This window comes from Sylvia atricapilla, unplaced genomic scaffold (assembly GCF_009819655.1).
Source record: "Sylvia atricapilla isolate bSylAtr1 unplaced genomic scaffold, bSylAtr1.pri scaffold_76_arrow_ctg1, whole genome shotgun sequence".
In the NCBI taxonomy this organism is placed as follows: domain Eukaryota; kingdom Metazoa; phylum Chordata; class Aves; order Passeriformes; family Sylviidae; genus Sylvia; species Sylvia atricapilla.
Window position 1 is genome coordinate 24,789 of NW_027077160.1, and position 24,819 is coordinate 49,607.

The 24,819-nt window shown below is 48.6% G+C and overlaps 1 protein-coding gene across 1 annotated transcript in view; it reads right to left on the minus strand.

The window, feature by feature from the left end:
* Nucleotides 1-24,819, minus strand: part of PTH1R (parathyroid hormone 1 receptor) — a 51,984-nt gene that overhangs the window by 9,182 nt on the left and 17,983 nt on the right. Inside the window, exons 4-8 of the mRNA XM_066340384.1 lie at nt 14,905-14,999; nt 12,318-12,504; nt 9,109-9,262; nt 2,994-3,054; nt 676-742 (exon numbers count right to left, since the gene is read on the minus strand). Coding sequence (XP_066196481.1) covers nt 676-742; nt 2,994-3,054; nt 9,109-9,262; nt 12,318-12,504; nt 14,905-14,999 — 564 coding nt within the window. The remainder of the gene's footprint in view (nt 1-675; nt 743-2,993; nt 3,055-9,108; nt 9,263-12,317; nt 12,505-14,904; nt 15,000-24,819) is intronic.

Here is a 24,819-nt window from a genome sequence, read left to right on the forward strand (position 1 = left end):
ACGAATTCATTAACTAGGACATAACTGAGTTCACCTGGTGCAGATAATTAAATTTTACGAACTCCTCTCTGGCTCTGGAGAGCTCCTCCTGTGTTGGGATAATGTCACTCGGATTCTTTCTTTCCCCTCCGGGCGGGGATTGGAATAATCCACATGATAATTCCACTGGATTGAAGATCCAGTCAAAACTGGGATGGATTTCCCTTCCCACCTCAGGCTTCCCGAGCTTTTACTAGTTCAGAAAGAATAGGATGACCCCAAAAACATGCCTGGGAAAAGCTTTGGTCCAGCTATGGATCCCAAATTCCTTCTCTTCTGACTGGAGATGCCTGGTGAGAACATGTTAAGACCCCTGAAAGTTTCCAGGATCATCTGGGTTGGAAATATCGCCTTGAACGTTGGTTTCAGTGATGATTTCAGGGCCTTAGCCCCAAAAATGTGGGACTTTTCTCTCCTTGAAGTCGCTCACAAATATATATTCTGAATATACATGAATATAATGAACATTCTGCCAAAATTCCAGGCGGGACAAACACAAACCCCTGAAAGTGGACGTGTAGGGATTATTTTAAGGCAGGATTTTTGACAAGAGGGTGATGGGAGCAGGAAATCCTGGATCAGCTCTTCCCAAGGACCCCAAAGGCCTCCCCACCCCCTCACCCGCCCCACACTCACCACGATAGCTGCCAGGATGGGCACCTGAATAATCCACTTTAAATTGCCAGCACTCAAGTCCCAACACCTGAGGAGAGATGGAACATCCTGTCAGGAAAGCGTTGGAAGAGCAGTCGACTCAAGATTTTAGTTGGAAAAATCCTCCTGGAAAGATGAGTTCCTCCAAAGCCTGGCGGAAGGACCTCGCTCTAACCCTGCCTGCACTCATATTAAAGGGATATTTGGAATATCCCTCATAAAGGGATATTTGGGATATGTCTTCTCCTGCTGTTATGCTACTAAAAAATCAGAATATTCCTGTGGGTGGGATGGTTCTGCTCTCCAGAGGGGGAAGCTCTTTCCAGCTCTTTCCACACTTTTCCAGTCCCTTCTGGCCAGGAGCAGATCTTTTCCCACTTCTTCACTCCCTCACTGGAAAAAATTCCCTACATTAAAAGTATTCCAGGTTTCATGAACACAAGGGAGGCTGAAGTGATGTAGGATCACAGAATCCTGGTGTGGGTTGGGTTGGAAGGGACTTAAAGCTGATTTAATTCCAAATCCCTGCCATGGGACAGAGGTTGCTCCAAGCCCCATCCAACTGGCCTTGGACATTTCCAAGGATCTAGGTGCAGCCACAACTTCTCTGGGTGACCTGTGCCTCCCCACCCTCGCAGGGAAGGATTTTTCCCAATATCCCATCCATCCTTGACCTCTGGCAGGGGGAATCCATTCCCTGTGTCCTGCCCCTCCAGTTCCAGAGGAATGATCCCTCTGCAGCTTCCCTGTGGGACTCCTCAATCCTGGACATGTCCCTGCTCATGGCAGGGGGTTGGATTAGAGGACCTTTAAAGGTCTTTTCTGACCCAACCCTTCCAAGATTCCCCCCCTGGAATAAACCTGCACAAATTCCCATGGGACAGGAGGTGTCTGACACGGGGTGACGGGGACACTGCCGGGGTCCCACAATCGTTGGGGTTTTTTCAGCCCTGCCCCTGAAAGCCAAATCCCCCAAAATCCTTATCTCCAGCCGCCTGCAGTCCACTTCCCAGTGAGGACATGGATGTTGGGATGCCGGGGTATTTGGGACATTGGGATGTTGGAATATTGGGATATTGGGACATTGGGACATTGGGATATTGGGATATTGGGTATTGGGATATTGGAATGTTGGGATAATGGGATGTTGGGATGTTGGAGTATTGGGGTATTGGGATATTTTGGCATGTTGAGATGTTGGAATATTTGGGTATTGGGATATTTTGGGATATTTTGGGATATTTTGGGATATTTTGGGATATTTTGGGATGTTGGGATGTTGGAATGTTGGGATGTTAGGACGTTGGGGTGTTGGGATGTTGGAGTATTGGGGTATTGGGTTATTGGGGTGTTGGGATGTTGGGACATTGGGATCCAACTCTCCACCTGCCCAGAAGGGACAGGGCTCTATCTGCTCCCAGCAGTTTCCAGCAGCCATTGGAAAAAGCTGACTCGGTGTTAATTATTCTGGAATTGGGATTCTCTCGAACTCTGGAGACAGGAATGCCACAGGCTTTTCCTTATCCGATCCAGGTGACCCCCACATGGCAGCTGCAGGTATTTCAGGCCATCTCCTCAGGGAAAGTGGGGCTGGAAAGCCACCAGTGCTCCCTGGAAGGCTCGTGAGGCCAAGCCGGTGTCACCGATGTGTCACCCTGCAGCAGCTCTGCTGAAATCCCCTCTGGAAATCAGTGTCCTCCCATGGAAAGCCATTTGGGAATGCCTGGGGACCCTCTGCTGGGGACATGGAAGTGCTTGTGTGATCAAGTCTGGGAATTTTGGGAGAATTTTGGAAGAATTTTGGGAGAATTTTGGGAGAATTTTGGGAGAAAGGCCAGGTTGGAGGGGGCTTGGAGCAGCCTGGGATAGAGGAAGGTGTCCCTGCCCATGGCAGGGCATGAAATGGGATGGGCTTTGAGGTCTCTTCCAACCCAAACCATTCTGGGATTATAAATTCCATGGAGGAGTTACAGTTCTACCACCCTGCCACTCCCAAACCTCTCTGACTGTGCTGCAGCTGCCGTGTCCCAAATCCATTCCTGCTCATCCAGGATTTTAAGGATCTCTGTCTTGTCCCTGCCCAGCTGTGACACAGTCCCTCCATCTCCAGGTATTCCCATTTATTCAATCCAGCAAAACAGAAGGAAAAATTATCCTTCCCTTCCATCCACCACCCTCCTCCAAAAGTTAACTACATTGGAGCAGAATTCCAGCTTTGCCTGGTCCTTTTTTCCTTTTGAATTCACCCACAAATCCCAGGAAACTCTGAAAGGGGGAGAAGGAGACCCAGTGGGACTTACTCTGTGTCGGCCAGAGTGGCTCTGACGCTGGCCCACACTGTGACAAACACAGCAGGGAGTCCTGCAAGAGAACACAGGTGACACAAGGTCAGTGGGGGACCCAGGGCTCCGAAATTCCAGGTGGAGCGGGTTAGGGGAAGGTGGAAGGAGCAGTTTTTAATTATTCAGGCATAATTGGATAAATTAATGCTGTGGAAAGGCTGAGCTTTCATATCCAAGAGCTGACATGGTTCAGTTTGGGGTGCTCATAGCAAAGACATTGAGGGGGTGGAGTGTGTCCAGGGAAGGAAAAGGAGTTGGGAAGGGGCTGGAAAACTCCTGAGGGAGCTGGGAAGGGGCTGAGCCTGGAGAAAAGGAGGTTCAGGGGGGACCTGGTGGCTCTGCACAAGTCCCTGCCAGGAGGGGACAGCCGGGGGGTCGGGCTCTGCTCCCAGGGAACAGGGACAGGAGGAGAGGGAACGGCCTCAGGATGGAAATTGGGAAAATTCCCTCCTCAAAAGGGGCTGTTACACATTGGGGCTGCCCAGGGCAGGGCTGGATCCCCATTCCTGCAGGGATTTCAAAGCCCTGTGGATGTGGCATTTGGGGACATGGCCAGGGGTGGCCTTGGCAGGGCTGCAGATGCTTGGACTCGATGGTCTCTGAGGGCTGAGAGTGCTGGAACCTGAGAGACTGAAACCACCTTTGGCCAACTCATCCCATGGGAAGTGGAGAACTGCTCTGGAGCCAGGCTGGGAGAGGTGGGAATGTTCCTCTGGAGAGAAGCTCCAGGGAGAGCTCAGAGCCCTGCCAGGGCCTGAAGGGGCTCCAGGAGAGCTGGAGAGGGACTGGGGACAAGGGATGGAGGGACAGGACGCAGGGAATGGCTTCCACTGCCAGAGGGCAGGGCTGGATGAGGGATTGGGGATTGGGAATTCCTGGCTGGGCTGGAATTCCCAGAGGAGCTGTGGCTGCCCCTGGATCCCTGGCAGTGTCCAAAGCCAGGCTGGATCACTCTGGGACAGTGGGAGGTGTCCCTGCCCATTGCAGGGGTGGAATGGGATGATCCTCAAGACCCCTTCCAACTCAAACTATTCCATGATTCCATGATTACAATGGTTTTATGCAGCACACCTTCTCTCCAAGATATTTCCTCCCTTCCCTCCCGTCAAGAAAAAATGGATCAGGACTCAGGCTCAGACAGTTTCTCCCAGAAAATCCCTGGATGGATTGGAAGCTCTGTTAAATACGGGAGAGCTGAGAAATGCTAAAATTTAGGATTATGCTTCCAAAATATCCAGCCAAAGGATATTCATTCCCAAATGAACCATCTGATTTCAGCACAGCTACCTCGGGCCATCATCTTTTCCCTGCGAAGCGTGGAAAAAAAATTCCCCAATATCCAAATGCAACCTTGTATTTATTTTATTTAGGGTCCAGTTATTTGTACAACTGAGTCCCCTACTGGCTTCCCTTAAAAAGCAGGATCCAACCCACAGTAGCTTCCACAAATTCGGGAAGAATGACCCCTTTCAGGTAGGGGGGAAAAGAAAAAAAATAAATTTATTAAAAAATAAATAAAGGCGACATTTATCAGCGGGGACTGTGAAGAGGCTGTTCCCAGTCTAAGCTCGCTGGGGCTCGGGGATAAGCCCAGGCTTAACTTTCAGCATGCACTTAAGTCTCATTAGGGCGCTTAAAGGTTTTCCTGACCACGGGGCGTGGGGCAGGGACGGCCGTGTCCCAAACCCGGGGACAACGGGGCCCTTATCCAGGCCGGGAGCTGGGAATGCCGAGGTAATGTAAGAAAGCATAAATAATTAAACACAGAGCCCTCACTCAGCCCCGGCGCTCCTACAAAGCCACGTTTGTGAGGAATTCAGTCCCGCTCCACAATTCCCTGCGCTGCTGGGGAAGAAAATCCTTGACCTGTGGCACTGGGAACTTGGAGAGAGGGAAGGTGACAGGCACCAGGTCTCTCCTCCTCCCTGGTGCCCAGCTATCCATGGAAAATCATTGATTGGGTTGGATTTTTTGGTGCTCTTTCTGTTTATGTCCACTCAGGAACTGCCATGTTGAAAGGCTGTCCATGAAATATTGGATATTCCACTACAGTGAAGTTCTGAGCCTGAAGGATGGATTTTTTTGGGGGAGATTTGGATAAATTTGACAGGAATTTGTTCCTCTCTTGCCTGTCCTGAGCTTCAGAAAAGGCAAAATTCCCATTTTTACTAATCCTGTGCTGGCTTTGAGCTCCCAAGTAATACTAAAAAACCCAGGGGAAAATAGTTATCCCTAAAAATCCCAACATGTGGATGGATGCATGGATGGATGGATGGATGAAGGGATGGATGGATGGAGGGATGGATGGATGGCGGGATGGATGGAGGGATGGATGGATGGAGGGATGGATGGATGGATGGAGGGATGGATGGATGGATGGATGGATGGAGGGATGGAGGGATGGATGGATGGAAGGATGGATGGATGGATGGATGGATGGATGGATGGATGGATGGATGGAGGGATGGAGGGATGGATGGAGGGATGGATGACGGATGGATGGAGGGATGGATGGAGGGATGGATGGAGGGATGGATGGAGGGATGGATGAAGGGATGGATGGATGGAGGGATGGATGGATGGATGGATGGATGGATGGATGGATGGATGGATGGATGGATGGATATATGGACAGACACACGGACACACAGACACACGGACACACGGACGTCCTCGCCTGACCCCAGCCCAGCCCCGCCGTGCCGTGAGCGACTTGTACAGAATCCACATTGTATGCGCTGTGCATTCCAGCCCCACACACAGTGTGTACAATGCAGGTGCTATAAAGTCAGCGATCTCCCCAGCAGCCGGAAAACGGGAAAGGAACATCTGCTGGCCACCCCACCCCCTCGAGGGCTTCTCCCATTTCCCTGTCTCCCAGCAGCTGGAAAAATGGGTTTCATGCCTGTGGGGTGAGGGAGCGACTGCTGGAAGGGAGTTGAGGAATGAAGATTTTGTGTAGGTCTGGGAATTCTGGTCTCAGTTCCCTGGGATTTAAAAGTCTCCCTGAGGAACAATTGCCTGTGTTTTATGACTCCCTCTGTGTCCCCTTTTTCCTGATGTTGAACGGGAATAATAATAATAATAATAATAATAATAATAATAATAATAATAATAATAATAATACTTTTAAGGCCTCTGGTCCTGCTTGGTACAGATTTTTCAGGGAGGGGTTATTCCTGCTTGGATAAACATGCAGGGCCCATCATCACTGATTTTCAGAGCACCTCCCACCATCCTTTTTACCATTTCCAGGTGTCCCTGGAACCCCCAATTTGCTGAAATCCAGGGCAGCCCAGCCGTGCGTGTGGGAATTAACGCGGTGTGAAGGAAAAACGCCGATGGAACCGGCTTGGGTTTCCTGGCTGTCGGTCATGGTCCTCCAACTTCCTTCAGAAAACAGCTGCAGGGAGGCCGGGAGCCTCCCGAGGGATTGATTGTTGCCCATAAAAATGTCGTTATTTATTTATTTGGGGTGGGTGCTGGCCATGGAAGGAGCTCCTTTCCGTCAGCAGGGTCTCCCTCGGAAGGAGGGAATTGAGGATTTCAGTGGAGCTCGCGCCAGTGAGGATGTGGACTGGAAATACCGGACAGAAATCCGTGGAGGTGACATTCAAAGAATTACTCTTTTGTCCTGCTTTTCCCAGAAATCAGTTATCCCCGTTTCCACCTTGGAGGTTTCCAGGACAATTTCCACGCCAATTATTGCCACAATATCCCAGTTTTGGGGGACAAATTTGTCTTTTCCATAGAACAACTCTTTCCTTCCTGATTCCCTATGCTCATTGCTGCAGCCATGGGCAGCATCCAATGAGCTGGAATTTTTCCTGCTGTCTCCAGCGGCTCCTGGATCAGTTTGCCCTTTTCCCAGTGCCCAAAAAAAAAATTTATCCAAACAATCCCTCACCCCGAGCGGGTGCCTGTGGGGACATTATCATCCCGGTCCAAACAAAGCAATCGCGGCTGCCCCCGGAGGGGACCGTGTGTTCTCATTCCAGAGGAATTTCCACGGGGCGGCCTCAGGCTCCTGGAAGGCCAGGGGCGCTGGCTGTTGTGACAGGTGTGACTCCAGCCCCGCGGTCGCCCCGATAAAACGATTATTCCCCGCCAGCTCTTGGGGAGAGTTAAACCAGAGCCATCCCTGCTCCATCCCGACGTTTTTCCTTTTTTTTTTTTTTTTTTTTTTTTTTTTTTTTTTTTTTTTTTTTCCCTCTGGCATTATTTTCCAGCCGCTTCCCTCCCCTCCCGAATTCCCCCTCTCTGGGGAATTGCTTCTCTAAGCCTGCTCTTTGCAGTTTGATTTTTTTGTTGTTGTTGGTTTTTTTTGGTTTTTTTTGTTTTGTTTTTTTTTAGAGGGGAGTTTTTTACGGAGCCTGAAGGTTTGGAGGAGGATGAGTTTATTTCTCTTTTCTAATTTAATTTAGCTGGGGTTTTGTTCATTTGCTTTAGCGAAGAGGTGCCATCCAAAGCCCTGTCTGCCCCTCAGCAGCTGAGATAAGAAATGCCAAATCCTCAGAATAGAATCCCAGAACGATCTGGGACCTCAAATCCCACCTCATTCCACCCCCTGCCAAGGGCAGGGACAACTTCTGCCATCCCAGGCTGCTCCAAGACCCCTCAAAATCTCCCAATTTGTTGATTTTCCTGAATTTTTTCCAGCTGTCCAGGACCAGGCTTTTCCTGAGAGACGGATTCCTGCTTTGAAATATATTCTGTATTTATATTTATGATCTTTATAATCTCTCAGCACCGGTGGTTTCTGAGCAGCTGCACAGGAGGTTTGGGAAGAAGCTTCTACCCCGTATCCTATTTGGGAAGGAGAAAAGCTGGAGACAGCCCTGCCTGGGAGTACCGAATCCCAAAAATCTGCAATCCTTCCTAAACTCAGTTCTGTGTCCCCTGCCTTGTTCCACCGTTAGAGAGAGCCACCAACGTTTTTCCATAAAAATCCCCTCCTGGAATGGAGATAGGGTGGTGCACACCCGAACCTTGCCCTGAAATGCAGCCAGGACCAGTGGCCAGGTGGATTTGGGATGTGGAATTTGGGAAGTGGTGCTGGGCCAGGTTTTCCTGCTGTAATTCCTGTTCAAACCCACACCCCATTATCCTCCCTTACATCCTCAGGGATCATCGGAAACATTCCCTGCTCTCCTCCCAACCTCCGGACTCCGAGACAACGCTGGGCAGTTTGTTTTATTGTCCCAGCACCTCGTAACTCCAAAAAATTAAAGCCAGGAGGGAACAGAAATCCTGTTCTCCTCCGAAATGTGCGTGCCCGCCACGTCTCCTCCTAACGAGCCCCTTCCCTGCTCCCACATCCCGCCCCTTTCCCATTACCCGGGGGAAAGATGCCCAAGTTGAAAGAAAAAGGAAAATAGCAGAGCCTTGCCCACAAATTGCAGGTTTCCAGCGGTGTTCCCAAGGCTCGGGAGACCTCAGGGTATTCGAACCAGCTGAGGTTTGAGGGAGGAAACCGGAGCTCGGGACTCTCATTGGGAGCAGATGCTCCAAAACCTCCCACAGATCTCTGGGGGAGCCCAGCGCTGGTTTCTTGGTGGGAGAGCCTGGGAAGGGATGGGGATAAATCCCTGAAAATTGGCTGCCTCAGCCCAAATTTAGCCCTCGCATTTCCTGCCCTGGAAGGGTGGCACAAAATGAGGAGGGTGGTGGTGGAGGCACCCTCTGAGATTTGTGGCTGGATCCCTGGAATTGTCCGAGGACAGGTTAGACACTGGGGCTTGGACCACCCTGGGGCAGCAGGAGGTGTCCCTGGATGGGTTTTAAGGTCCCTCCCAATCCCTATCCTGGCGTTCCCTGGCTCTTTGTGCTGCCTCTCCAAGCCTGGGCTGATCCTTCTGGAGGAGCCACAAATGGAAGCACCACAATTCTGGAATGATAAACGCTTCCCAAGATGAAAAACCTCTCCTTGCAAGAGTCCCCTGATGCTGTCCCTGCCTCCATCACCTCTCCCACATTTCTGCAAATCCACATTTCCCTTCCAGAACCTCCTCCAAGAGGCTTTTCTTTTTTTTTTTTTTTTTTTTTTTTCCCCTGAGGAGCAGCCGTGACTTACCCCAGCCAAATAACGTGAATCCCCAAAGATATTTCTTCTCTGAGAAAAATGCCATGAAGATGAGGCTGTGCAGGTAGAGCCCTTCCACCAGGATCCAGTAGTAATTGGTTGCCAGGAAATAGAGGAAGAAGGTGACAGCCACCTTACAGCCCACCTGCAGCGACCACAGAAGGACAGAGAAGGGACATGGGGTGAAATCCTTGCGGGGTGCCAACACCTCGAGGTGGGGTGGGAAAGGAATTAAATCAGAAAATTCGGTTCCAGGGGGAAAATTCGGTTCTGAGGGGGGAAAAACAAAATCCGTGGAAGAGCAGGGAAGACCAACAGCTTGGGAAAAAAGCTGAGCTGAAGATGATTTTTCCTACAGCAGGTGAGTTGGGAAGTTGGGAAAAAGAGATGAGGGCCTGATCCTGCTCTCTCCCAATCCGGTGATGAGGGGCTCACACACTTCCTAGAGCTGGGTTCCATCTTTCCCTGTGTTTAATCTTTTCCCTGTATTTCATCTTTCTTTGTGTTTCATTTTCACCTGTGTTTCATCTTTTCCCTGTATTTCATTTTTCCCTATGTTTTATCTTTTCCCTGTGTTTCATCTTTTCCCTCTGCTCCTTGTCCCTGTTGGAGGCCAAAGGACTTTGGCCAGATTGTCCTGGTCCTGCTGAAATTACAGCTCCTTGGAATTACAGCTCCTTGGAATTACAGCTTCTTTCTCACTCACGGAGGGACTGAGGTGGGATGAAGTCACCCCATCCTGCCGTGGATGTCCACGCCAGGATCCTCCAAGGCTGTTTGTCTGTCCTCAACATCTGGGAACAGCTGCAGAGGGCTCCTGCAGAGGGTGATCCCAGAGCAAACAGGACACGGAGGTTTTTCCCTGGAAATCTAAAGGCTTTGGGGAGCAGACCTGAGCTGCAGGGTGGGAGATCTGGGAGAGAATTCCAACCCATCCTCAGCTGGGCTCTGGCTCCACACTGAGCTGAAATCCTTTAATTTTTGTGGGAGTAAAACCCTGACTGTGACCCAACACTCCCTGAAGACAGAGTGTGACAAAGCCACCCTCCTTCCCAATTTTTCAGCTCCAGCGGGGAAAGGCTGCAAAATATTGGTGTGACTTTGGGAATAATCAGCACCAAGCCAGCTCTTGTCAGTGTGGGTATCCTTGGGAAGTCGGATTTCCCAGGAATTCTGTGGCTGCCACATCCTTGTGCTGTCCCTTCCTTTGAGAGGAGCACAAAGGACTGACAGAAAATGCCAATTCCGATTTCCAAACTTGGATATAAAAAGAGATTTATTTTTTTTTTTAATCCTGGCACAGCTCTTTTGCTAAATTTTGTCTGTCAGTATACACACCTATACATATATTTGCATATTGATAAGATATGCACACATTTCACTAATTTTCTTTCAGAGACAGAGGGGGTTAAAATAGATTAATTAATGCCCCCTAAATTCATTAATATTTTTTATATTTATACAAAAATCCCCATCTAGGTTTGATAATGTGTTCAGTATTTATTTTTTATATTTATTGCCCCACGCAGGGAATGTGAGGCAACAATTGCAAAGTTCCCCACTTCATTTGGAAACAAAATAAATCCATTAATCGCCGCCTTCGTCGCTTGTTTGCCTTGCAATTCCGAAGAGTGGGAAATGCCATTAAATGCTAATATCCAAAGAATGCCATAGATTATCCTAATTATCCCTTATAAGAGCCTGGCACGAGGAGAAACACCAGACAATGCAGCGAAACATTTTGTGCTCTTTCCAAAAATAAAAAAAAAAAGGTTAAAAATTTGAGAGTTTTGGAGAGTATTGAGTGAGACTCCGTGAATTAACAACACAGATCTCTGGCATGGAAAGGAACACCATGACAAAGGCCCAGTTGGGATGCACAGTGGGACATTCCCAAATCCTCTGATTTTTCACAGAGGTGTTGCTGGTTGTGGCACCGAGCTGGGAAAGGCTTGAGGAGCCAAGGAAATCCACAGGTGGGAAGTTTATCCCAGAATCCTTGAGGTTGGAAAAGACCTCCAAGACCACTGAGTCCAACCTGTGCCTGATCCCCACCAGAGCCCCGAGTCCCACATCCAGGAATTCTTTGGACACCTCCAGGGATGGGTGCTCCAAACCTCCCTGGGCACTTCCAAGGTCTGACCACCATTTCCATGGGGAAATTCCTGCTGCTGTCCACCCTGAGCCTCAACCTGAGGCTGTTCCCTCTCCTCCTGTCCCTGTTCCCTGGGATAAGACCCCAAATCCTGCCCCTGGCTGTCCCCTCCTGCCAGGGAGCTGAGGGAAGTGAGAAGGTGCCATATCCAAGGATTCCACGGGAAATCAGTGTGGGACCCATGACAAGGAGAGCTTCAGGAAGTGGGAAATGTGGGGATGGGCTTCATCCCCCCAGGCACATGGACAACGCAGATGTTGCCATCAGAGATTTCTGGGCAGTGAAATCCCCACGGGATTTTGGGGAAGAGTCCAACTTAAATTTTTATTTTGGGATGTTGATTTATCTTCCTGCCTTGACCATATTGACTCAATGGGCCATAAATGGAACCTGAGGCTCGGGTTGGACACCAGAAGGAATTTCCCCATGGAAAGGGTGGCCAGGCCTTGGAAGGGGCTGGCCAGGGAGGTTTGGAGTTCCCATCCCTGGAGGGGTCCAAGGAATTCCTGGATGTGGCTGGCACTTTGGGCTCTGGGCTGGGGACAAGGCTGGGATTCGGGACCCACCAACCATTCCAAGATTGGATGACCTTGGAATTCTTTTCCAACCTCAATGGCTCTGTCCAAGGTCCCTCTCACCTCCTTTTTGCAGGTGAGCTCCGCCCTTTCCTGTGACATCACATCCTCCTCCCATTTTCCCTTCCAAAATGTCATTTTTTTTCCTTCTAGGAGGGAGAAAAGTCGTGCATTGCCCATCCGTGGAAGTGTTGTGGGCCAGGTTGGATGTGCCTTGTGCTGGGACGGTCAGGAATGTTCCCACAGCCATAAATCCCAGAGGATATCAGGATGGGAATTGAACCATCAACCCTGGCTGCCAGGGGAGCAGCTTTTCCTCAGCTCAGGAACTGGGAATCCCTCTGAATCCCCACGGACTGAGAATGGGAAAGGATGGGAAGAGGTCCTGAACAACGAGTAGGGTGGAAAACTCCCCGAAAAGAGGGACAAAGCCACAAATCCTGGGAAAACACAGCTCTGGGAACACTCACAAACTGCGACTTATCCGCCGGAGGTGCCTCCGTGATGGATTTCAGGTCCTCCTCGGAGATCCTCTCCATCTCCTCCAGGGCGGACCCAGAGTAGAGGACAGCGTCCTTCACGAAGATGCTGACGGCTCTCAGCATGAAGGACACGAACAGGTGCATGTGGATGTAGTTCCTGGTGCAGTGCAAACGTCTGGAACGGGAGGGAAAAGGGTCGGGAAGGTCAGTCCGGCTGCTGGATGGAGTCTCCAGGCTCTGCAGAGCCCCAGGTCCTCCCCATCCATGTCCATGTGGGGAGCAGAGTGAGGGTCACCCCTCCCATGGGGTTGGGGAATGGATGGATAACTTCTGCAGGGGCTCCAGGGAATCTTGGAATGGTTTGAGATGGATGGGACTTGGAGCCCATCCAATCCAAACCCCTGCCATGGGCACACATCCCACCATCCCAGGCTGCTCCAAGCCCCAATGTCAAACCTGGCCTTGGACATTCCAGGGATCCAGGGGAAGCCACAGCTGCTTTGGGAATTTCATCCCAGCCCCTCTCCACCCTCCAGTCAGGAATTCCTTCCTAAAATCTCCTCTAACCCTCCCCTCTGGCAGTGGGAAGCCATTCCTGCTCTCCTATTCACACCTGCCCTTAGATTCCAGAGGCTCCAGAACTTGGAGCCACTGGAAAACCTCGCAGAGCTTCCTATAAACCAATTTTTTTGTTTTTGACCAGCTCAACTTAGGAGCAACTCCAGCAGTAACTCCGGTGTGCTGGGCTGCTGTCCCTGTTTTCCTGCTGGAAATGCTCCTCCCTGTTTTCCTGCTGGAAATGTTGTCCTTTGTGGGCTCCATCCCAGCAGTGACCCCACAAATCCCAGTTGTAAAGCGCTTTAAGGTCCTTTTTGGAGGAAAAGCTTTTTTTGGGGGGATGGTGAGAGGTTAATGGGTCAGAACCAGGAAGAGGAGGTGTATTTTAGGATCAGGAATCAGGATTTTGGGGAAGAAGAAATTGACCTCTTGGGGTCCCCTCTGGAGCTCTGGTGCCGTGGCTGGATTTATGAATGGATTTACATCCCAGTAATCTGCACTAATTAAAGGCTGCATTGTTAATCCCATGACAACAACGCCAGTTGCTCCCTGAGCTCCTATAACCCAAATTACACCCAGTGGAATTTATGAGGCTTAAACGATGGTTGGATTTTTTTCCCCTGCATTTGAAAGGGAGTCAGTGAATATCTGGGATAAAACCTGGCTTGATCCCTGCTGCTGCTCTGATCCTCGGGATAAAGATGCTCCAGCACAGCTGCCCAGGTAATCCGGGCTGGAAACGAGGTGCTCTGATAAAGTGGGATGAAGGTATGGACAGAGAAAAACCAGGAACGCTCCCACACACGTGCATATGGAGTATTTTAACAGCCTTGCCAGGGTCCGGCAGGAAATGAAGTGGAGGGGAAAGGTTGGGAGAAGAGGAGTGGGGTGGAGGGATGGGGTCTGCAGTCCCCTTGGGATGGAGTTTGTCATGGATTTGGGATTTGCTGTCCAAGGAAACCCCCTTTTGAGCACTTTCAGAGCCCAAAGCCACACATCATTCCCAGTGTTCCACATCTTGGAATGGCTCAAGCTTCCCAAATCCCTCTGCAGACTCCATGTGGCTGTTGTGGCCCCACCAGCTCCTGTCCAGGTCCTGCTGGTTTTTTAGGAGAAGACACGAGCAGATGTGGAAGGGGAGCAAATCCGGGGCTCAGGGTTTGGGGTCGCCCTGCTCTGTGGGGTCACCAGATAGAACATTCCCAAAGGACAAATTCCTGGATGAGGATGTTCCTTTCATCCCTCCCATCCCATGCTGCCTGTGCCAACAAAAATCCCAGAATCCCAGAACGGTTTGGGCTGGAGGGGACCTTAAACATCACCCCATTCCAACCCCGACACCTCCTGCTATCCCAGCCTGCTCCAAGCCCTGTCCAACCCGGCCTTGGACACTTCCAGGGATGGAAGATGAACTAAGAAATGGATAATGAGGGTTCAAAGTGGCGTTTAGGGGTCTCAATCCCATGGCAGGGATGGTGGGAAGGGAGGGGACACAATGGGGGAGTCAGGAGGGTCATTTTTGGATCCCTGGGAAGAGCAGCAGCGTGGGCAGATCGGAGGAATCAGCCCGGGAGCTTTCCGTCCCTTTCAACTGGTTTGTCCTTCATGGACATTTGGATTTAGAGTGGAATTTCCCTCAGGAAACCTTATTTATCTGAAAATCAGCCACCCAAAGCTAAGCCAGTCACCTGCGGGGACACAACGGGGACAGAAAATCCCTGATATTTTCCCAAGGGATTCCTGGAGATGCCCCCCTCTTCCTGTTTGCTACAAAGAGGGCATGGAAAACTCCACCTGAGGGAAGCGGGAGGAGTCCCAACATCCCACCTGCCGTCCCCCGGGAATTTTTTTGCCCTAGGGATACCCTAATGCATCCCAAATCACAGCTGCCACCACCAACCACTGGTGGCTCCCTGAAACTGCGCCACCCCGATTGTTTTTATCCTTCCAGGAATTAAAAAAAAAAACCAAAAACCCTGGAAGGCTTTTTTTTTGAGGTAAAAACAGAGCCGCCTACCTGAAGTATCCCAGGATAAGGACAGCAACTGTGAGGGATCCCAGGGAGATGGAGTATCCAACAGTATAAATCAAATAGAGGCGATCAAAGACCTCCTGCAGCAGAAACGATGGAGAAAACAGCGTCACCTACGGCACCACACAGCCCGGCTCCTCTGGGGATCCCAGATTCCTTTGGGAATCCCAAGTCCCTTGGGAATCCTAGATCATTTGGGAATCCCAGATCTTTTTGGGAATCCCAGGTCCTTTGGGAATCCCAGATCCTTGGGGAATCCCAGATCATTTGGGAATCCCAAGTCCTTGGGGAATCCCGTCATTTTGGCAGGTTGGGAAAGACGGGTTTGTGTTCCCTGAGGTGGAAAGGTGGGATTTTCACAAGGGATTTATGGTGGAATTGGGTTAATTCCATATCTGGGAATTCTGTGGCATTTTCATCCCAAAGGGACCCAAAGCGCTTTACAAATCCCTGTTCCAATTCAGAGATCACTTAGGAATTTTTACCTGGACAAAATTCCTGCTGAGCTGGGAGTTTTCCCAAAGGATTAATGATGGAGTGAGTGGGTTAATCCCATACCTGGGAATTTCTCAGCACTTTTATCCCAAAGGAACCCAAAGCGCTTTACAAAGTCTGGCAAATTCAGGGATCACTTGGGAATTTTTACCTGGACCAAATTCCTGCTGAGCTGGGAATTTTGCTGGAATTTCAGGATTCAGCCGTTGCTGGATGACTGATATCCAACCTGGGGGAGTGTAACCCACACCAGAAAACTCGGGAAGGAAATATTTTGGCCATGGGACACGGGGAAAGAAATCACCTGCGTTTATTTTTCCCTTTCTTAAATCCCAGGCAGCCTCTGCCTGTGGTTATCCAATCCAGACACAGCCTGAGCTTGCCAAAATCTCGTTGGAAAAGGGAGAGCTCACTAATAATTAATCCTTCAGGAAGTTTTAGGTTGCAATTTTCTACAGCTGGCCTTGAAACCCTGAGGTTCCCATTAAACATCGGGATATTTTCCTTGATCCTGCTGGCACTCGCAGCTGAACTCGGGGATTCCTGCAAAGGGTTAAAATGCCTCCCCCCCATCCCAACCTTTCCCAGACTGATTTTAGCAATAAATCCCCCTCCAAAAAACCCCCGACCAATTCTTTCTCCCGGTTCCCTCCTCTCCCTGCCTGCAGCAATGCCAGGAATGCCGGGCCCTGAATGACAGCTCTGATCGGGGTTTGGGGCTTGGGACGCCGTCCTGGAACGCCAAACCTCAGCCCTATTACATCAGAACCCGCAGATCTGGGAATGTTTCTCTGCGGTTTTGCGCCGGAGGAGCGAAGCCCTTTGCCAATATTAATTTACTGAGTGTGTCTGTGCGTATTTATGGGATATTTTTATAGGGCTTTTTTTTTAATAGATCTGTCTGTGCAGGCCCCCAAAAAAAGCTGAGGAGAGGAGAGATTTTTCAAAGATTTTTCAGGGGAAAAAAATATCCTGGCGTGATTTTCCTGCTGCCAAGCTGGAATCCTCTTGGAGCTGGGAAATGTTCTGCCTCTGTAGTAAAAAAAAGAAAAGAAAAAAAAAAAAAAAAAAACCCAGCAAAAGTAAAAATAAAAATAATAAAAAAAATATTAATAATAATAATGATAATCTCACTCCAAGTTTGGACTCCTCTGTAATCCAAAATGTTTGTCTCCATAGTAAAAAAAAAAGAATAATAAAAAATAATAATAAAAAAATTATAATCTCACTCCAAGGTTGGACTCCTCAGTAATCCAAGAATTGTGAGCTCCTTAAAAAAAAAAATCCCTGAGCCCCATTCAGAAATTTCACTGGGAATATCCAGGTTCCTACAGGTGGGAATGGCCTCAGGAAAAGCCTCTGGATGGGCAGGAGGTTTTTGGGAGGTGGAGAGCTGTGATGGACCACAGGACCTCTCTCTGAAAGGAGGTTGAGTCCCAAGTGCCAAGTCACAGAAAGCCTCTCCTGGAGCGCTCCTTGGAGACGGAGGAGCCTCAAATCCCACCTGAGGTCACTCTGGGAAGACGTTGGGAAATGTGATTTCTTGGATGGGCTCTCAGATCCTTGGGGAAAGCCTCTGGAGAAAAAAATTGAGGTTCTCCACTTCTATTTCTCCCTCACTTGGAGTTCAGGATTGGTCGTTCCCAGGAGCTTTTCCTCCCTGGATTTACCCATGAGGGAAAAAAAAAATCTCCAAAGAATTCCAAGTCTCCCAAGGGAGTTTTTGGCTCCATGGAAACCACAATGAACAACCAGGAAAGACCCTCCAGGTGGAAAAATACTGGAAGATCTTCCAGCTGCAAGGACGATCCCCATGATCTGAGGAGCATCCTTGGGGAGCTGAGAAGGATGGGAAGTTAAACAATTCCCAGAAAACCTCAAAGGCCGTGATGGCCAAGCCATGGACACACCACCTGGAGCTCCACCACTCCAGGAAATTCCCACATGAGGAGACTGAACCATTCCTGGTGACCCACCGCTGGGAGAGGCCAAACCTGGCCTTGCCTGGTTTACAGAGCCTGATAATCAAACCAACGTAATTTGATTTAATTATCATTTAATCCAAGTGCTCAAGGCGTGGTGGAGGTGTCCCTGCCCACCACACAGAGGTAGGAACCACCTGGGCTTTGGGGTCTCTCCCAACCCCAAATCAATTCAGGATTCTCCGATTCCATAAATTCAATTCCTGCAGGAAACCCTCCACTGTTCCCACTGCTGCCACACGTGCAAGAAGGAAAAGGAATACCAGACAGAGCAGGAATTTTCTGGTGGCAAATCCCATCCTGAGTTTCATGGGGCTGTGCCCTCCATCCAAAATTTTCTTTTTTCCTTTCATCCTTTTCATTCCCCTTCAGCAAGACACCAGCAGCGTTGGGGCTGTGGAGCTGGGAGGGATCCAGAGATTTTTTGGGAATGAGAAGGCTGTGAAGGATGAGATCGGCAGCACAAGGGGATGGAAGCATGAAAAAAGGGCTTTCCAGATGGAATTTCTGCAAAATTTATCCGAGCTGCTGATTCAGATGTCGTTGAGGCCACATCTGGATTTGGGGGGTTTGCAGATTTGAGAGATAAACAAAGCCAGAAAAATCTCTGTCCTTGCTTTGCTTGTCCTTTTTTTTTTTTTTTTCAAACAGAAAAATGGGATCAAATAAAAAGCTAAATGGGATAATATTCACAAAATGGGATAATATTCACAAAAGGCACAGAACAGGCCCAAAATTTCCAAAGCTTCAGGGAAAACTTTGAGTGCTGATGATCCTGTTCCTGCAGGACTCTGTTCCCCTCATCCACATTATTCATATTCCATATTCCTGGAAGTATGTCATTATTTCCAGGCTCTTAAACCCTCTGCAATCTGGAGGGAGGCTGGGATCAGCTCTCACGAGAGACCCCCCTGTTTAACCTCAGACGCTCCAATTTACTCCCAGACACCCCAATTTAGACGTGCACATCCATAAAAATCATCCTTAAGTCCCTTTCCAACCCAAACCATCCAAGGATTCTCGGATTCTATTTCCAGGAGACCAACCCCAGACCAAACCCAAAGGCACGGAACGAGAACGGCACCTGGGGTTTAACCGAAATCATGAACAAAACATCTCCCAGATGATTTTTTAAATCCCTCCACAGACTTTAAAACCCTAACGCCTGACACTTCACTGGCGTGGAACTTGGGGGTGAAACAATCCCAACCCCTGCTCCTGTGCCGTCACTTGGAGGCACCGCAGGGTTTGTTTGCTTTTCCCAGGACCCACCGAGAGCTCCAGGATTGCTGCTGGGAACAATGGAGCTCAGATAAAGCAGCCCAGCAACACGCTGGGCCCTTCCCATTGTGTTTGTGCCGGGGTCCTCCAGGCCCCTCCGAATTCCTGGGAAGCCGTAAAACCCCGGCGCTGCGGATGGGTAGGAGCAGACCAAAACAGGGTCAAGGTTGGATTTTGGGATGGCCCATCCCGCTGGTGGCTCCCAAGCCTGGCCAACCTCCCAAGTTGCTGGCTCCGACTTCCCTTTCCTTGGGATTTCAGGAGATGGAGATCCTTTCCTTCCCCGGGGTTTTGGGAGATGGAGATCCTTTCCTTCCCCGGGATTTCAGGAGATGGAGATCCCTCTTACCCTCCAGCTGATCCTTGGAAAGAGAATGGGCTTGAGCCACCATAAAACCAGCTGAGGATGGGTTTGAGCTGCTGTAAAAACAGCAGAGTTTGCCATCCCTGTTCTTCTGGGGGAGATGGGAGTGAGGGAAATCCTTGGGTTTTGACCCAAACGTGCCATTTCTGCCACCAGCATTGGAGAAAGTGACTGGAGAAATGATCCTGCTGGATGTGGGGAAGGTAAAGGGATTCCTTGGTTAGTGGTCCCGTGGAATTTGGGGGAGAAACGGGCTGAAAAAGCTGCCTGAGGTTCATCACTTGTCATTTGTACGGCATTTCATCCAAAGATCGAGGAGCTCCAGGGAACACAGGTCACACTCACTCCTGGTTTTAAGGGAATTTGGGGAACAGAGGAGAAGGGCCAGGCCAAAAGTCCTTTTAGCTTTGATCCCTGTCTCCTTCATGGCCGGGAAGGGGAGCTTAGGGAAAATGTGGGACCAGAACAAATGCACATTAAATATGATTTTGAGCTGCTGGAGAGATCCAGAGGAGGCCCCAGAGCTGCTCCAAGGGCTGGAGCCAGGCTGGGAGAGCTGGGAATGTTCCCCTGGAGAGGAGAAGGCTCCAGGGAGAGCTCAGAGCCCCTGCCAGGGCCTGAAGGGGCTCCAGGAGAGGGACTGGGGACAAGGGCTGGAGGGACAGGATAAGAGGATCAGGTTTAAATGGAAAGAGAGTCGATTTAGATGGGATATTGGGAAGAAATTCCTGGCTGGGAGGGATGACAACGGAATTCCCAGAGAAGCTGTAGCTGCCCCTGGATCCCTGGAATGTCCAAGGCCAGGTTGGACAGGGCTTGAAGCAGCCTGGGACAGTGAGAGGTGTCCCTGCCCATGGCAAGGAATGGAATGGGATGATCCCTAAAATCAACAAGGGGCCATGACCACCCAATGCCATGGGCAGGGACACTTTCCACCATCCCAAACTGCTCCAATCCCGTGTCCAGCCTGGCCTCGGACACTTCCAGCTGATCATTCACTCCCTCTTAAATATTATCTGGAAGGGATTTGACAAAACTACCTGGCTGAAGGAGGACTCAGCCTCCAGGGCTGTCAGTTCCCATCCTCCCGTGGTAATTTTTCCCTGAGGAAGCAGCCCAGGAGCATTTGCTCCCGGGGCAGTTACGAGCTGTTAATTCTCCGGGCTCTGATGGCTTTAACACGCTTTGCTCTTTGCAGAGAGTGGTTTCCCAGCTGCTCTCTCTGTGTGAAATAATCCCCATTTATTTCGGGGGCAGGAACACCAGCTTGCTCTGGGGGCCCTCTGTTCGCTGCTTTGGCCAACCTTAAAATTATCCCAGCACGGCTAAAAATTGCAAAAACTCCCCACCTAAACAAACTTCCCTGGCTGGAGATGTGTGGTGTTTATTTAGGTGTGGCTATCTCCAGCTATCTATAGGTTGGGGCCTATTTCCAGAGATAGCCAGCAAATCCATATATTTATAGCCACAGACAGTTGGGTTTGGGTTTTTTTTTTTAGGGGGGGGGGTTGATTTTTTTTTTTCATTCTTCTAAAAGCCCAGTTTCTTAAAATTCCCTCTTGACTGCATCTGCTCGGAGTCAGCCACGATCTCCTGGCAAAACTCTGGGTGGATGCAGCTGTTGGTGGTGACGCAAAGATGCTGCTCCCCAGGGAGGGAAATAATAATAGAAAACTATCTCCCGCTCAACACAACGGCTCTGTGTGGCCAAATCCCCCCGTCCTGACAGCTCTGGACGTAGTTACTCTGTGAAAAAGAGATATCAAAGGAAGGTTTATTAATCCCAGGGCTGCAGAGGCACATTTCAGTGGGACACGAGGCTTTTCGTGCTCTGCGTGAGCAGAGTCACCACCACACTGAGGGAAAAAGTGCTTTTTTTTTTTCCCCTCTCTTTTATTTCCAGAGTGGTTGTCATACCCCTAGGCCCAAGAAACCTGCAGTGGATGCACTTTATTTGTCACAAGAATTCTTTATCACAAATCAGAGAACTCTGTGACCAGGCACAGAATCACTGAGGGCAGGGCTGAGGAAAAGACCCCTTGCAAATATAAGGCTAATAACAATAATAATATTAAAATTAATGAATAGATTCTGCAGAAAATCTACATCATGAAAAAGAGGTATCAAAGTAAGGTTTATTAATCCCAGGGCTGCAGAGGCACTTTTAAATGGGACACGAGGCTGCCTGTGCTCACCATGAACAAAGTCACCACCACACTGAAGGAAAAAAGTGCTTTTTTTTCCCCTCTCTCTTTTATTTCCAGAGTGGTTGTCATACCCCCAGGCCCAAGAAACCTGCAGTGGACACACTTTATTTGTCACAATGATTCTTTATCACCTCTGTGATCAAATCAGAGAAAATCTGTGACCAGGCACAGAATCATTGAGGGCAGGGCTGAGGAAAAGACCTCTTGCAAATACAAAGCAAATAATACCAATACCAATAATATTAATATTAAAATTATTGAATAGAGTCTGCTGCAAATCTACTCCATGAAAAAGAGATATCAAAGGATGGTTTATTAATCCCAGGGCTGCAGAGGCACATTTCAGTGGGACACGAGGCTTTCTGTGCTCTGCGTGAGCAGAGTCACCACCACACTGAGGGAAAAAGTGCTTTTTTTCCCTCTCTCTTTTATTTCCAGAGTGGTTGTCATACCCCTAGGCCCAAAAAACCTGCAGTGGATGCAATTTATTTGTCACAAGAATTCTTTATCACAAATCAGAGAACTCTGTGACCAGGCACAGAATCACTGAGGGCAGGGCTGAGGAAAAGACCTCTTGCAAATATAAGGCTAATAACAATAATAATATTAAAATTAATGAATAGATTCTGCAGAAAATCTACATCATGAAAAAGAGATATCAAAGGAAGGTTTATTAATCCCAGGGCTGCAGAGGCACTTTTAAATGGGACACGAGGCTGCTTCTGCTCACCATGAACAAAGTCACCACCACACTGAAGGAAAAAAGTGCTTTTTTTCCCCCTCTCTCTTTTATTTTCAGAGTGGTTTTCATTTCCCCAGGCCCAAGAGATCTGCAGTGGATGCACTTTATTTGTCACAATGATTCTTTATCACCTCTTTATCACCTCTGTGATCAAATCAGGGCCCTCTGTGACAAGGCACAGAATCACCGAGGGCAGGGCTTCTTGCATATGTTAATCATGATAATAATATTAAAAAATTAATATAAATAGATGGCATTAAAAAGCATTTGTTGATGGGGATACAATTTCAAAGTTGGCAGAAACATCAATTTTTTCCTTGTTCTTTGCCCTGGGTAAGCATCACTTAAGTAAGACCAGCCTCGTCATTTAATCTGAACAATGATGATGGTTTAATTTGTCCTAATATTAGATATTATTCCATTCACCTCTGTAGCTATGACAGATAACCCCTGGCAAAAGATGCCTCAGGATAGTGAGGATGAGGATTTTGGGATGGGTTATTAAAACAGCTCATTAGGGGAGAGCGCTCATGAGGAACAGTAATTTTCCAAGAGAGCAACACCCAGGTGACACCTCCGGTAAATGTCTCTGCTGGGAGGCACAGCCCAAGTCCCCTGTGCTGTGACCCTCTGTCTCGGGTTTTCGTAACCAAAAAAAAAAAAAAAAAGTTTATTCTATTCCATCTATTGAAACCCGGTTGGGAAGATTTTTATTTTTCTGTTGTAATTCCAGGAGAAAGGGGGTAAACTGCTTTCTCTGATAACAAGCCAGCTGTTAAAAAGCAGGTGGAGCAGTGTTTCTTATCTCTGCTCAGTGGAGAGTGTTTGTTATCTCTGCTCACCCTCCCATTCCCTCTGTGGGAATATCTTCTGTTAATGAGCAATTAAGGCTCACCAATGACATCACACATTGCATCATCCCAGTGTTCCTTATCTCTTGTTAATGGGAATATCTTCTGTTAATGAGTCATCAAAGCTCACCAATGATGGGACAGATTACATCATCCCAGTGTTCCTTATCTCCTGTTAATGAGCCATTAAGGCTCATCAATGACATGACAATTACATATCCCATTGTGAGATGCTCCACCCCGGGAGAAAGAGCCAAACCATTTCCATCTAAATAAAAGAAGCCACAAGTGTCACCAGACATCCAGTTTTCCACTGGATTCCTGGAGGAACACCAGACCCATCTCACCATTACTGGACCCTTTTTCTACAAGACCATCTCTGCTCCAACAGAACCACATCTGCCACTCCAGGAGGGCTCACTTTGGGCTGTTTCCAACACCCTGACCAACAGGGCGTCAGGTTGTATTTCTGACTGTCAGGGTTTTCTAGGATTTCTTGTTTGTTTGGTTGGTTGCTTATTGTGTAATATTCTGTAAATGTTGTATTTTTTATCTCCATAGTAAAGAACTGCTATACCTATTCCCAAAATCTTTGCCTGACAGCCTTTTAATTGCAAATTCATAGTCGTTTGGAAAAAAGGGGGAGGAGCTTACATTCCAATGGAGACTCCAATCTTCCCTGGAATATACCTGTCTACCTAAACCTAGACACCCCCCTGTGACCACTCAGGGGACACTGATAAAGCCAGGCACAGCAAACCCACCACAGGAGATTTTCCTTTCAGCCTTTTAAATCACCCAGGAGGTGGAAAGTCTCCATTTCCTCCTTGTGGTGCAAAAAAACCACCCCCAGACAGCTCTGTTCCTTTTTGTGCCTTTCTTTTTCCAATTCACCCTGACAAGTCCTGCCTGTGAGAGGTTAAAAGGAATGGATGTCTTTTCCCCAGGGGAAATCTGGGATCAGGGGAAATCAGCTGGACAATTCCCACCCCAGGGTGAGGCTGAGGGTAGTGGGGCGGAGGAGAGGATTTCAGAGAAGTCAAAAGGTTGTGGACACAGAATTAACAAAGCTTTGAGGCAGAGAATAAAAGTTGAAAGAATATTTTGGGGTTCTATTGCTACACAGACCTCACAGGGTCAAACAAATCCAGGTTTGGAAATCTCCAGGATTTACAACTGGGATCTGTGAGCAGGTCATTGGTGTTTAGAATGTCACAGTCTGTGAGGGGCAGGTGGGAAATTCGTTGTTATTTCAGTTCAAACTGAGCTTTTCTTCCAATAATTTATGTTTGTCAGTGTTTATCAATAAACCCGTTTGTGCACGGATTGAGGTGCTCGATGCCTCCAACACCTGCTCCAGAAAATTCAGGGGCTAAAAGGGTTTTTGAACTGGGAGAATTCCCACCAAACTGGTTCTGGAAGGGAAGAACATCAGGCAGCCCTTTGCTGGAGTGGCTGGAGCAGTACCCAGGGCAAACAACCTCCTGCTCCTTGTCCACGTGAGAGAAAACACCCAGCAGCTCAAAAAACTCATTTCCTCCTCCTACTTCATTTCTTTATTTCCCTAAATCACTCCATTCATGAGTTGCTTCACTCTTCAGGAGAAAAAAACAACAACAAAAAACTGCCATAAAAAACAACAACACAAAACCCCACAAAAAAACACCACCAAAATAAAAACTCCAATGAAAAACAACAACCAAATAAAAACCCACCAAAAAAAAAAAAAAAAAACAACCACAAAAAAATCCCCAAAAATCCAACCCTGTGGTTATATTCACAATTAAGAACATGTTCCCGACGGGCCTCTGGATCATCCCCAAGGAAGTTGTGGTTAGATCCCTATCTCCATCTGTCTGGGATCATCCTCCCTGCAGCTGATCAGTCCCTAATTCCATGACCCTGTATCCAAGGGGGAACTGGAGAACCAGAGGGTTTTGATAAATTCTTTGGGAATTACAGGTGTGTGTGGGCGGGA